Source organism: Mustela nivalis (genome assembly GCF_964662115.1).
Source record: "Mustela nivalis genome assembly, chromosome: 1".
Lineage (NCBI taxonomy): Eukaryota > Metazoa > Chordata > Mammalia > Carnivora > Mustelidae > Mustela > Mustela nivalis.
In genome coordinates, this window is record NC_139020.1 from 202,229,678 (window position 1) to 202,241,730 (window position 12,053).

Below are 12,053 nucleotides of genomic sequence, written 5' to 3' on the forward strand. Positions count from 1 at the left end.
GACCGGTAGGGTGGCCCGTAGCTGAGCCCAGACATCTATGACCGGTGGGGTGGTTCCCAGCCTAGCCAGGCCACCAGTGACCAGTGTGGTGTCCCCCAGCCTAGCCCAAGCATCTGTGACCGGTGGGGTGTCCCCCAGCCTAACCCAGGCATCTATGACTGGTGGGGTGTCCCCCAGCCTATCCCAGGCATCTATGACCGGTGGGATGTCCCCCAGCCTAGCCCAGGCATCTATGACCGGTGGGGTGTCCCCCAGCCTAGCCCAGGCATCTATGACCGGTAGGGTGTCCCCCAGCCTAGCCCAGGTGTCTGTGACCGGTGGGGTGGTTCCCAGCCTAGCCCGGCATTCAGTGACCAGTGTGTGTCCCCCAACCTAGCCCAGGCATCTATGACCGGTGTGGTGTCCCCCAACCTAGCCCAGGCATCTATGACCAGTGGGGTGTCCCCCAGCCTAGCCCAGGCATCTGTGATCGGGCAGGTGTCCCCCAACCTAGTCCAGGCATCTATGACTGGTGGGGTGGCCCCCAGCCTAGCCCAGGCATCTATGACCAGTGGGGTGTCCCCCAGCCTAGCCCAGGCATCTATGACCGGTGGAGTGGCTCCCAGATTGGCTCAGACATCTGTGACCGGTGGGGTGGCCCCTAGCCTAGCCCAGGCATCTGTGACCGGTGGGGTGGTTCCCAGCCTAGCCCGGTCATCGGTGACCACTAGGGTGTCCCCCAGCCTAGCCCCGGCATCTATGACCCATGGGGTAGTCCCCAGCCTAGTCCAGGCATCTATGACTGGTGGGCTGGCCCCTCGCTTAGCCCGGCCATCAGTGACCAGTGTGGTGTCCCCCAGCCTAGCCCAGGCATCTATGACTGGTGGGGTGTCCCCCAGCCTGGCTCAGACATCTGTGACCAGTGGGGTAGTTCCCAGCCTAGCCCGGTCATTGGTGACCAGTGGGGTGGCCCCCAGCCTAACCGAGGCATCTGTGACCGGTGGGGTGGCCCCCAGCCTAACCCAGGCATCTGTGACCGGTAGGGTGTCCCCCAGCCTAGCCCAGGCATCTGTGACCGGTGGGGTGGCCCCCAGCCTAACCCAGGCATCTGTGACCGGTAGGGTGTCCCCCAGCCTAGCCCAGGCATCTGTGACCGGTGGGGTGGCCCCCAGACTTGCCCAGCCATTGGTGTCCAGTGGGGTAACACCCAGCCTAGCTAAGCCATGTGTGGCCGATGCGATGACCCCCAGCTTAACTAAGCCATCTATGACTGATGGGGAGGGTCCCACTATAGCGCCGCCATCAGTGACTGGTGGGGTGACCCCCAGCCTAGCCCAAGCACCAGTGGCCTGTGTAGTGGCCCCCAGCCTACACCAGCCATCAGTGACCAGTGGAGAGGCTCCCAGCCTAGGCCAGTCATCAGTGGCCTGTGTGGTGGCTCCCAGCCTAGCCCCACCATCAGGGCCTTCTGTGGTGGTCTCCAGCCCAGGCCCGCCACCTATGACCGGTGGGGTGGCCCCGAGCCTAGCCCAGTCCTTTGTGGCCAATCAGGGGCCCCTCAGCCTCTTCCAGCCATCGGTAATTGCTGGTACCAATTGTGCAGCTGGTCAATCAGGTTGGGCCCCTAAGGTGGGTTCAAATCTACCTTCAAGGGTGAGTGCAGTGGCCCCCATTCTGGGTCATCCGTCATTGGTCACTGAAGTCCCTTTGAGTTCATCATATTCTTATGCTGCTAGCAGCACGAGCCGAGACCTGAGCCAGTCACCTGTGGCCACCAGCATGGCCCCCTGTCAGGATCCCGTAATGGTTGATGGGGTAGCCCCGAACCCCCAGGCCCATGAGTTCAGCCAGGTGTCGCTAACGTTTCATCAGCCACTCGGAGTCAGCAGGGGGCACCCAAGCATCACTGAACATTCTGCTCTCCCTCTCTCAGCCCCAAATCTCTTCCAGGCAACTGGGGCTAGTGGCGAGGACTCTTGTCTAGACCAGGGAACCAATCCATGTCCTGGGTCTCTGTTCCCGGGTGTGCCTACAGGCATCGGTCTGGGCACTATGGCTGCTGGCATGTTCCCAAATATGTCTCGAGGGACCCTGGCTGCTGGTATGTTCCTGAGTATGTCTCCAGGGTCTCTGTCTCCGGGCACGACAGGGAGTGTGTGCCAGAGAAGTGTGGCGACTGGTATGGGCCCAAACCAGTTTCAGGAGGCCCGTGGCGTGGATCCCCGTGCATCTCTGGCCTCTGGGGCAGGTGCCCCTTTGATTCATGAGCAAGCCTCAGAGGTGGGCCCTGGTTTCTCTCGGGCTTCAGTGCCCAACAGACTGGGTACGAGTCCAATCAAGTTTTCTCAGGCCGACGCAGGCCCTAGCATGTCTCAGGTCAATGTTGATCTTCCAATATCTTTGAACCAGCAGCATCCTTCTGTGGCCACAATCGTGGCACCCGGTTATGAACAAGCAAAAGATTTCAATCAGGAGCCCGTAGTGGACACAGCTAGTGGCCTGGTACCAGGTTCTGTACCCAGTAGGATGACCACAGCCATGGCCCCAGGTACCGTGGCCAGTGGTACAGCCCCCAGCCTTGCCCCAGGGTCTGTGATCCGGGGCGTGGGCCAGAGCCTGCCTCCGGGGTCTGTGATCAATGGTGTGCCTCCCCACCTTCCACCCGGTTTTGTGGTCAGTGGTGTGCCTCAGAACCTTCCCGAAGGATCTGTGATCTATGGTATCAGCCACAGCCTTCCCCCAGGATCTGTGATCAGCGGCATGGGCCAGGGTCTTCCTCCAGATCCCGTGGCCAGTGCTGTGGCCCAGAACTTTCCTCCAGGTTCTGTGGCTAGTGGGATGCCCCCTAGTCTGATTGCAACATCTGGGGCTGGAGGAAAGGGACAAAGCTTTGTAAGACCCTCATTTAGTTTGACTGTTCCAAACCTGATCTCGGGTTCAGCGGCGGGTGGCATGGTCCCGGGTGTATCTGCCAGGCCTGTGACCTCTAGTGTGGTTCCAGCCATAGATTCTGGGGAACTGAATCAGGGCCTGATTCTGGAGTCCACGGATAATGTAGCTGGCCTGCCATCCACAGTGGGAAATGTGGCCCAGAGCCTTCCCCAGGGGTCCATGTTGATCGGGATCACTCCCCGTCCTTACCATGGAGCCCCGGCTAGGGAAGGGTCTACAGCCCCCTTCCAGGGATCCCATGTCACTGGCCTGGATCAGCTGCATCCGCAGGCCTTGGAAGCTAGCAGCATAACCAGGAGAGTACACCGGGCGCCCACGGTTCTACAAAGGGCCACCCAGTTGAGCCACGCTCTTGAGATGATGTCATTTGAGACCACAGATGACCAGGTCATGAGGAAGCCAGACAACCCGAGCCAGGCTGTGTCCCGGGCGTCCGTATCCAGTGCGGAGTCCATGGTCCTTGATGCAACTCCATGGATGCCCCAGAATCCCCCGTCAGCTGACGTCAGCCACAGCCACAGCCACAGCCAGCAATTCTTTCCCGATGTCCAAAGGCCGTTGTTGGAGATGGTTCCCAGCCAGACCAAGTCTCTGACCAGTGGCATGGCTCCTGTCCCGCGCCAGTCCCTGAGTTTTGCCAAGCCCTCGATGGCTGGGAACACCACCCCAACTCTGCTGCCGAGGTCAGCTACCAGCTGGGGGGCTCCCAGTTCCCACTTTGTGACTGCTAGCACAGCTTCCAGTGTGCACAGAGAGTCTGTCAAGGCTGTTGGGGCCCCCTTGGCTCGACGGGCATCGGTGGCTCACATTGTGCCCCAGAGTCCCTCGGTGACTCACGTGGGGCCTCAGGGCCATCCCCACAAGATGGGGGCTTCTCCCGTAGCCTCAGCATCCCCCAAGCTGGCCCAAAGCCATTCTAGGACCTTCAGTGTTCACCCAGGGTCTGTAGTGGGGGTGGGGACCCCACCCACTTCCCAGAAGTCCGGGACCACCTACAAGGCCTCTCAGGTGCTGTATCCACCCACGGCTGGTGGGGTGGGATCTGATGGCTTCCAGGTAGACGCGGTCCCCAGGGCCCACAAGAAGCCAGCACCTGAGGACCTGGCTCAGAGCAGCCACAAATCTCTTGGCTCCAGAAAATCCTATAGGTCCGTGCATGATTATCTTGTCTCAGACATGCTAGACAGTAATGTTGCCAGGGTGGTGCCCTTGTACGACGTGCAGGAGCAGGTCCCCAGGTCCTCTCAGGAGAGTCCCGGGCACGCTGAGAGCACCCCACCAGCCGTTACACCCATCATCCGCACCATGGATATGGCCCCCAATGGGGCTGCCCCTAGGCTGCACCCGGGGTTTCGGAGGGTGTCTCTGGGCTATGAGTCTTCACCTGACGGTTCCCGGAGGCCCCTTTTTACCCCGGAGTCAACGCCGGGCTCCTGGGATTTCCAGAGCGCTGTGGTTCCCTCAGACTGTCGGAGGGTGTCCCTGACTCCCACTGTACTCCAGGGCCCTGTGGACGCTGGCATAGCTGGTGGCCAAGCGTGGAACTCTGCCGCCGTCCCCAGTGGAGCGGCCGGGCCCACGACCAGCACCGTGGCCCCTGACGGCGCATGGGATCTGGCCAGGGCTTCAGAACCCTGGGACACCGTGGGCAGAGAGGCAGCAGTGGACTCCAAACAGTCGGGGGAACAGGTGGCGTCGCTGCAGGCTGTGGAGAAGGTCGTCACCCGTGCCGTGGTCACCATCCAGGCATGCGCCCGCGGCTACCTCGTGCGCCGAACCATCAGGGTGTGGCACCAGTGGGCTGTCATCATCCAGGCCGCCTGGCGCGGCTACCGTGTGCGGCGGGACTTGGCCCGGCTCTCTCAAGCGGCCACCACCATCCAGGCCACATGGCGAGGCTTCCGCGCCCGCCAGATAGAGACCCAGCTGCAGTTGGTCCCTGGTGTATGGACCAAGGCGGACGACAGGACCAAGTCCACATCAGACCACCGCTGTTTCCAGTCCTGCCAGCCGCGCGTCTGTCCCTTCTGCCAGTCCCTGAGCCCCAGCCTGGGGAGCCCGCCCAGCGTGGTGATGCTTGTGGGCTCCAGCCCCCGCACCTGCCACATGTGCGGCCACACCCTGCCCACTCGGGTGGTGCATGGCATGGGTCGGGGTTCCAGGGTCCAGGCCAGCATGCCAGGGGGCTGTGACTCCCCGATGGCCTCCCAGAGCTCCCAACAGTCCCATCTCCAGAATAAGGCAGCCACGACCATCCAGTCAGCCTGGAGGGGCTTTGCCGTGCGCCGCCAGCTGAGGCAGCAGCAGATGGCCGCGAAGATGCTTCAGGCCAACTGGCGCGGCCACCACACCCGGGTCGGTCTCACTCCAGATGCACTTTTGGGAGCAGCAGCGTGGGACAACCCAGAAGACATGCAGTGGCCGGGCGTCTAGGACATTGGCTAACTGGTGGGCGGCAGGGGGACGCCCAGGGAGGGGCAGTGTGGCTCTCTGGGTCTAACGAATAAAACCCTCCACAGCCTGGATCTTGGTCCAACTGTGCTCATGGAGATGTCTTGGGCCTGGTTTGGGGAGCGTGGGGTGGAATTGGGAGGGTCTGGAACAGCCTGGATGGGAGCCTCCAACCAGGCACTTGATACATGGGGTCTGTGGCTGGGATGGGGACCCTAAGCCCTTTTCCGGAGGTCAGGGCCGAACATGGGACCCCACCTAGGTTGCTGTGTCTATCCACCGCTAGTAGGGTCCTGTCAGTTCCAGATGGAAGTTGTCCCCAGCACATTCCAGAAGCCAGTGTCTGGGGACCTGGCCTGGAATGGCTACCATGAGTTCGTTGGCTCAGGAAAATCCTACAGGTGCATGTCTTGTTCAGGAAATGCTAGGGGGTCCCAGCCACTTCCTCATTTGGGAGGTGTACCCTGCCTTTCTCAGCGCCCACCACTAGGGGAGATCAAGGCAGATACAGATATACCCAGCCTGTAGGGGCAGGAACAGGGCAGAGAGGGAGGGAGGGAGAGGAGGGGGGAAGAAATGGGTGGCGGCATGGGTTTGGGGCAGCTGTGGAGGGGGCCACAGAGTGGAGGGGAAGGGGAACTGGCGGGGGGGGGCAGGAAGTGTCTTGAAGGGAAAGGGAGATTTTGAGGGCTTCAGAGTCATGGTCTAGGTGAGGTTTTTAGGAAAGGTGGGGGTTCCAGGTGGAGAGGGCGGCAGGAGAAGGCATCAGGGGCACCAAGGTGAGCACTAAGTAGCAGTGCCCCACCCCCACCCCCACCTCGCTTCCCCGCCCTCAGGGCCTCAGTCTGGAGGCCCCACCAGGGCGCAGTCCCCCCGGCCGCCAGCAGGGTGTGCCTGCACCTGTGCCTGCAGGTGCGGACGGCAGGCACCTGGCCGCACACCTGTGCAGAGCCCGCCTTCAGCCCTCCCTGTCCCAGAATGGCACCCTCCCAGCTGCCCCCGCCACTTCTGCTGCTGGCTCTGGTGCTGCTGTCCGGGAATTTCTCTCCACTCCTGCATGTAAAGGTAAGAACAGGTCAGGAGGAGGCCTGGCTTCCAGGGAGCTGGAGCAGGGCCCATGGCTGAGCTCCACACCTGGCTTCTGGACCCCTCTCTCCGGCCACGCTGGTCAGCCTGCCCCTCCTCTCGTCTTCCCTGCCCCCCCCAAACCTGGAGGGGCGCTCCTCTCTGAAGCAAGGTGGGGCACTGGTGACAAGAGCTGGAGGGCCACCACAGCTGTAGCCCTCAGCCCCACCCAGCCCCGAAACTGCCCGTTCTGCCATCCCAGCGGGAGCTGGACCAGCCAGAGGCTAGAAGGGCCTCCATACCCAGTCCGAGGTTTTGTTTCAAACTTCAGTTTCTTGGAGCCCACCCCCACAGGGAGAGGAGTGAGGACCCCACCCCAGCCCGCCGTGGCTCTGGTGGAGTGGGGGTGCGGTGGGGGGGGAGACACAAGGGCTCACTTCCTGGTCACTTATGCTATTTATGGCTCCCAGGAGACATTCTTGGTACCTGACTTAATTTCCGTTTGCCGCCCTGTAAGACAGTTCCCAGACTGCAGAAGAGTTGAACTTGGATCCTTCTCCCCCCGTTCTCCGTCTCCCACCAAGTCATTGCTCTCTCTGAGCCCATGCCCCCGCCCCAAACCTGGACTCTCCTGAGTTGGGGGCCACCATGCATGGGACTCCTCCTGCGGGCAAGCTGCGTTCCAAAGACCCCACACTTAGCCTCTTCGAGGAGCTCGGGAAACAGCCTTAGGCAAGGCGAGTCCCCCAGCTGTGCCAGCCCCAGATTGGAACCCGTTGATTTGGCTCTCGCCAGCCTCCTGGTCTAGGACTCTCGGGGCAAAGCGAACTTCCGGTACAGTGCATGGAGAGGACCCCACTTCACCTTCTGGTCGAGTCTCCCGCAGCCCATAAGCACCTGCCTACTGGCATCCCGCAGGGATGGTGTCCCCCCGCACCCCTGCCTCCTCTCTCAAGACCCACTGCTATTCTTCAGTTCACTTTAAAAGTTTGGCTCCCCGAGGGTCCTGAATTGGCTGGGGGTCCACCATGGCCCTGAGTCAACTTCTGATTTCAGCAGAAATTCCTCAGTGATGGGAAGCAGTTTGGGGAGGCTGGCCTCTTCGTCCCTGACTCCTCGGGGGCCCTCAGGGGCCCTCTTCCCACCTTCCCAGTCACCTGGGGCCAGACTCCCTACCCTCCTGAGCCTCAGTTCCCCATCTGAAAAATGAAAATGACATCACGCCAGCGCACGATGCCTCTTCAAGCCTTCCCTGGTCATCGCCACAGAGCCTAGGAGACCGGACAGAGAAATGGGGTGGGGTGGGATGGGGCATTGTGGATGCATACACCCAGCTCCCTCCTGGGGCGAGCCCTGGAGTTACTTCCTCATTTTTGCTACCTGGGGTTAGGCAAGAGGAGCAGCTGACTTTTGCCTAGGCCAAAGTGGATGGGGTGGGGCAGGGAGCGGTTGACCAACGAACTGGCAAACTGTTAAAGAACCCGGGAGCCCAGAACTGGGAAGTCATTGTGGGAGGTGGCCCACAAAACCTTCACCCACTCTGTCTAGCTCCGGGGCTCAGTGCCTGGGGTGGGGTAGGAGCCAGGAAGCGGCTGGAACAAAGCAGGGTAGATTTTCAGAGACCCAATCCACTGATTCTTCCTTCCCAGAGCCCAGGACTCTAAGCCAGGCCCTTATTTAAGGCTCTGAGTTTAGCCTGGGGACCTTCCAGGTACCTAGCAAAGAAAATTAGGGGCTGATTCTCCCTGGGAGCTCAGAACTGCATCTGTACAGCTGAGCGTCACTGGGCACCAGACCTGTGTGAGTGCTCAGAGGTCCTGACTTAATGTGATGTCCATTTTACAGGCAAACAGAGCCCCCAAAGGTTTAAAAGAGTTCCCCAGGGGGGGTTGCAGCTGACTGGTTCAGGTGGTGGAGGTGGGAATCTTGATCTCAGGGTCATGCGTTTTTTTTTTTTTTAAAGATTTTATTTATTTATTTGACAGAGAGAAATCACAAGTAGATGGAGAGGCAGGCAGAGAGAGAGAGAGAAGCAGGCTCTCCGCTGAGCAGAGAGCCCGATGCGGGACTCGATCCCAGGACTCTGAGATCATGACCTGAGCCGAAGGCAGCGGCCCAACCCACTGAGCCACCCAGGCGCCCCCAGGGTCATGTGTTTAATTAAGCCCCACATGGAGGGTAGAGTTTGCTGAATTGGAAGAAGGAAGGAAAGAAAGAAAAGAGAGAAAGAAAAGAAAAGGAAAGAAAAGAAAAGAAAAGAAAAGAAAAGAAAAGAAAAGAAAAGAAAAGAAAAAAGAAAAGAAAGAGAGAGCTCCCCAGCATGCTGCCTGGGCTCAGAGGGCCTCTAGAATCCTAAAGCAAGGTTGGGGGCTGGGAGAATCTGACCTGGCCTGGAACTCTGGCTGTGGGACTTCAGACAGGATGCCTTGCTTTCCCACTGAGCACTCAAGGTGGTGCACTAAATTTTCCCTGTCTTGCTGAGAGGCAGGTGTTTACTATCTGGGATAATAAGGAAATTGACATCCAGAGAGACGCTGGGGCTGGGGCCTCCCATCTCGTCCCTAACCATCCCCTCCCCTCCAGGTCAGTGGCATTTTCCTTCCAAGCGTTATTTTTTGGGGGGCTCTTGGAGAGCAGAATAGAGAAGCCAGCTTCGGCGCTACAGCCCTCCCTCGCCCAAGTTCAGTGGAAACCTCCACCAACCACTTCAGCCCCCTGAGTTCAGAGACAGGCTTTACCATCCACCCCAGAACCCTGAGTTTAGAGGCAGACTTATTAAAACACAAAATCCAATGGAGTAAATTTGAAGATCTAAATGGCTTTATTCAATAATTCACAAATTGGACAGGGGCCCATCTTAGCAGATAGAAAGGAGCTCTGAGGAGCTGTACAAAATGGAAGCCTTTTATAGGCAGAAGGGGGAAGGGAAAGGAAGTTTCTGGCAAACAGTGGATTGTTTCAAGCAGGTGTACCTTCCTAGCGGGAAAAGGGGAGGAGAGGGAGTCTACGAGGCAGATTATCTCCCAAATCCTGACTGGGTCATTCCAGATTGACAGGGTAGAGGTCACACTTCAGTGAGAGGGGTGGACACTGCAATTAGATCAGGTAGTAAGTCTTGGTTTGGTGATGTGGGGCTTAGCACAAGTGACTCCATTTTGAACCTGTTTCTTTTTTAACAGACTCAACTGACCAGAGCCCATAGGTCAGGGGAAAACTACTTGAACCCCCACAACTCTTTAAATTTAGAGACATCGTCCCTCACCCAACCCAACCCCAGCCCCAACCCCCCAAATTCAGGGCTGGCGTCCGCCTCCTCACAACCCACTCACCCGAGTCCTGTCTACCCTGGTTCAGAGCTTACCCCTTTCTCCCACTCCAGTCTCCCAACTTCCTCCACCCTGACCCTGCCTTGGAGCCCCACCTCTCTCAGCCCCAGAACAGAGCCCTCCTCCTTGCCCTCAGCCACCAGTGATGAGACATCTGTGACCACCTGCCCTGGTGAGTACCAAGAGGTTTGGGGGTTGGAGAAATGGATGGGGGTACCAGGCTGCAGTTCTGGGATTGACCACTAGGGAGAGACACAGACCTGAGAATATGTGGAGAAGGGCTTCTCCCCAGTCTCTACCAGGTCTCATTTTAGCCTTTCAGACCTTCCTTCTATGCACATTTATTAAGCACCTAGTGTGTATCACCAGGTACTGTGAAAGATAGCTTTGTCAGAAGACAGATTATAAGTAAATTATGTATTTTTTTATACAAGAACAAAATAGACAGGATAAGGGGCCAGAATGCCAATATAAGTGGATTGAATTAAAAAAAATTTTTTTAAAAACCTTTTTTACTAAGTAATCTCTACCTGCATGTGGGGCTTGAACTCACAGCCCCGAGATCAAGAGCTGCATGGTAGGACTGACTTTTTTTTTTTTTTTTGAAAGATGTTTATTTATTTGTCGGGAGAGAGAGAAAGAGCACAAGCAGAGGGAGAAGCAGGCTCCCTGTTGAGCGAGGACCCTGATGCGGGACTAGATCTCAGGACTGAGCCAAAGGCAGATGCTTCACTGACTGAGCTACCTGGGCGCCCCTAGGATTGAAATTTGTAAAGAACGGTCAGCAAATGTCTCCGTTTAAGGAGGTGAAGGAGGGAATCACCCAGGTATCTAGCAGGAGAGCAGTCCAGGCACAGCCTGCCAAAAGGTCTTGAGGTCAGACTGTACCTGGTAGATCTTGGGGAGGGCGAAGTGGCTGGAACCGTTGGTTGGGGTGGATGAGTGGGTTGCGAGTGGATGGGGGGCAGCCAGGGTAGAGTAGTTGCAGAATGTGACCATACAGGGCCCCAGGGGTTCTGTAGAAGCCAAGTATTGTTAGGGAGTTTAGAAAAACTGTCCTTCTAAATAATACGTCATCTCCAAAATGTTCAAAGGACGGTGTGAACACAAGTCACAGGATGCAAACCGCCTTCCCGAAGTGTCAATTTTTTTTTTTCCGAAGTGTCAATTTTTATGTGTATCCTCAGAGCATTTCTGCATTTGGAAATAGAATTCTAGATTCGATTTTTCTCACTTTGCAAGAACCCCCGGCGAGTGGCCAGTGAGGGCAGTGAAAACACAGAGAACTGAACGAATTCCTTACAGATGGATGATATTCGCAAGGAAAAGGACAAAGCTGCTTTAAAAAAAAAAAAAAATTCACAGCACCAGTAGGAGGGGAAGGCGAGCACAGCTTCCTGGGAAAGGACTCAAAAAAGCTCCAGGCCCTGGTGGGTGTTTCAGCCTTGGGAGGGGTGGGGTCCACTGCTGACTCAGGCTTCCTCCCTTCAGCTCCAGGTGACTCTGGGGCCCCCGAGTTGCACAGGAACCCAGGCGTGGTGGTGGCTGTGTGTCTGGTGGTGTCTGTTTTGCTCATCGGGTCTGTGCTGATGGCTGTGAAGTGCTGCCACCAGGGTGTGTCTGAGTTCTAGAAGCTGGATGACGTCTCCACGATGAGGTGGGGGCTGGGCTGGAGGGATGGCCTTCCCAAGTCCCTGCTGTAAACCCTGCTGGTGCCTGAATGTCTTTTGTGTGTCCCTCCTCCAGGGAGCTGTGAACCGAATGTCATCTTCAGCCCATTGCCTACCGGAGTGATCTCCACGGGGCTGAGAGAGAAGGGGGCTTGGATGGGGCAGAAGCACCTGTGGAGGGGCTATGCTTACCAGAATAAAGCCCATACCATTCCTCTGTGTCCTCCTGAGTCATGGGTTTCTGTGACAAACGTTTCTGGGTGTCTACTTTGTGCTGGCGTCATAGTGGGGACCATTTCTCTACCCTCATGGGGCCCACAGTCTCAAAGGTGGGGATGGACAATAGCCAGGGGACCAAATGACATCATTTTGGGTGGAACGGAGGGTCATGGAGTCACAGATTGGGGCTGTGGCCAAATCCCAAGGGCCCACGTGTCCAGGTTTTCTGAGAGGGCAGGGAGGTCTCTCTGGGAAGGTAATATTTGAACTAAGACCTGAAAGGTGGGAAGGAGCCACCCTGGAGAAAGCTAGGAGGGTGTCGCAGGAAGCAGGCACAGCAAGTGTAAAGGCTCTGTGGTAGGAAGAACTTGAGATGTTTGGGAAACAACAA

General features: G+C 57.7%; 1 protein-coding gene and 1 long non-coding RNA gene across 5 annotated transcripts; both read left to right on the forward strand.

The window, feature by feature from the left end:
- The first annotated feature begins 1 nt into the window (after position 1).
- On the forward strand, positions 2 to 5,456 carry LOC309851789 (uncharacterized protein). Of its 2 annotated transcripts, XM_082707458.1 has the most exons (2): positions 2 to 304; positions 850 to 5,456. In XM_082707458.1, exons 1-2 carry the CDS (start codon positions 38 to 40, stop codon positions 5,362 to 5,364), a joined length of 4,782 nt encoding a protein of 1,593 aa, XP_082563584.1. In that variant the 5' UTR covers positions 2 to 37; the 3' UTR covers positions 5,365 to 5,456. The 2 variants fall into 2 exon arrangements, with proteins under 2 accessions (XP_082563584.1, XP_082563583.1); XM_082707457.1 differs by lacking the exon at positions 2 to 304 and having other exon boundaries at positions 423 to 5,456.
- Positions 5,457 to 6,239: 783 nt separating this feature from the next.
- LOC309871781 lies at positions 6,240 to 11,666 on the forward strand. 3 transcript variants are annotated; one of them, XR_014315466.1, is made up of 5 exons: positions 6,240 to 6,447; positions 8,932 to 9,030; positions 9,627 to 9,945; positions 11,265 to 11,430; positions 11,520 to 11,666. It is a non-coding gene; the product is annotated as an uncharacterized lncRNA (long non-coding RNA). The 3 variants fall into 3 exon arrangements; XR_014315467.1 differs by having other exon boundaries at positions 8,936 to 9,030; XR_014315468.1 differs by lacking the exon at positions 8,932 to 9,030 and having other exon boundaries at positions 6,242 to 6,447.
- The last annotated feature ends 387 nt before the right edge of the window (positions 11,667 to 12,053 follow it).

Bases quoted from the DNA above. Each gene is read 5' to 3' on its own strand.
- LOC309851789 (XM_082707457.1), top strand. From the start codon at position 427: ATGACCAGTGGGGTGTCCCCCAGCCTAGCCCAGGCATCTGTGATCGGG.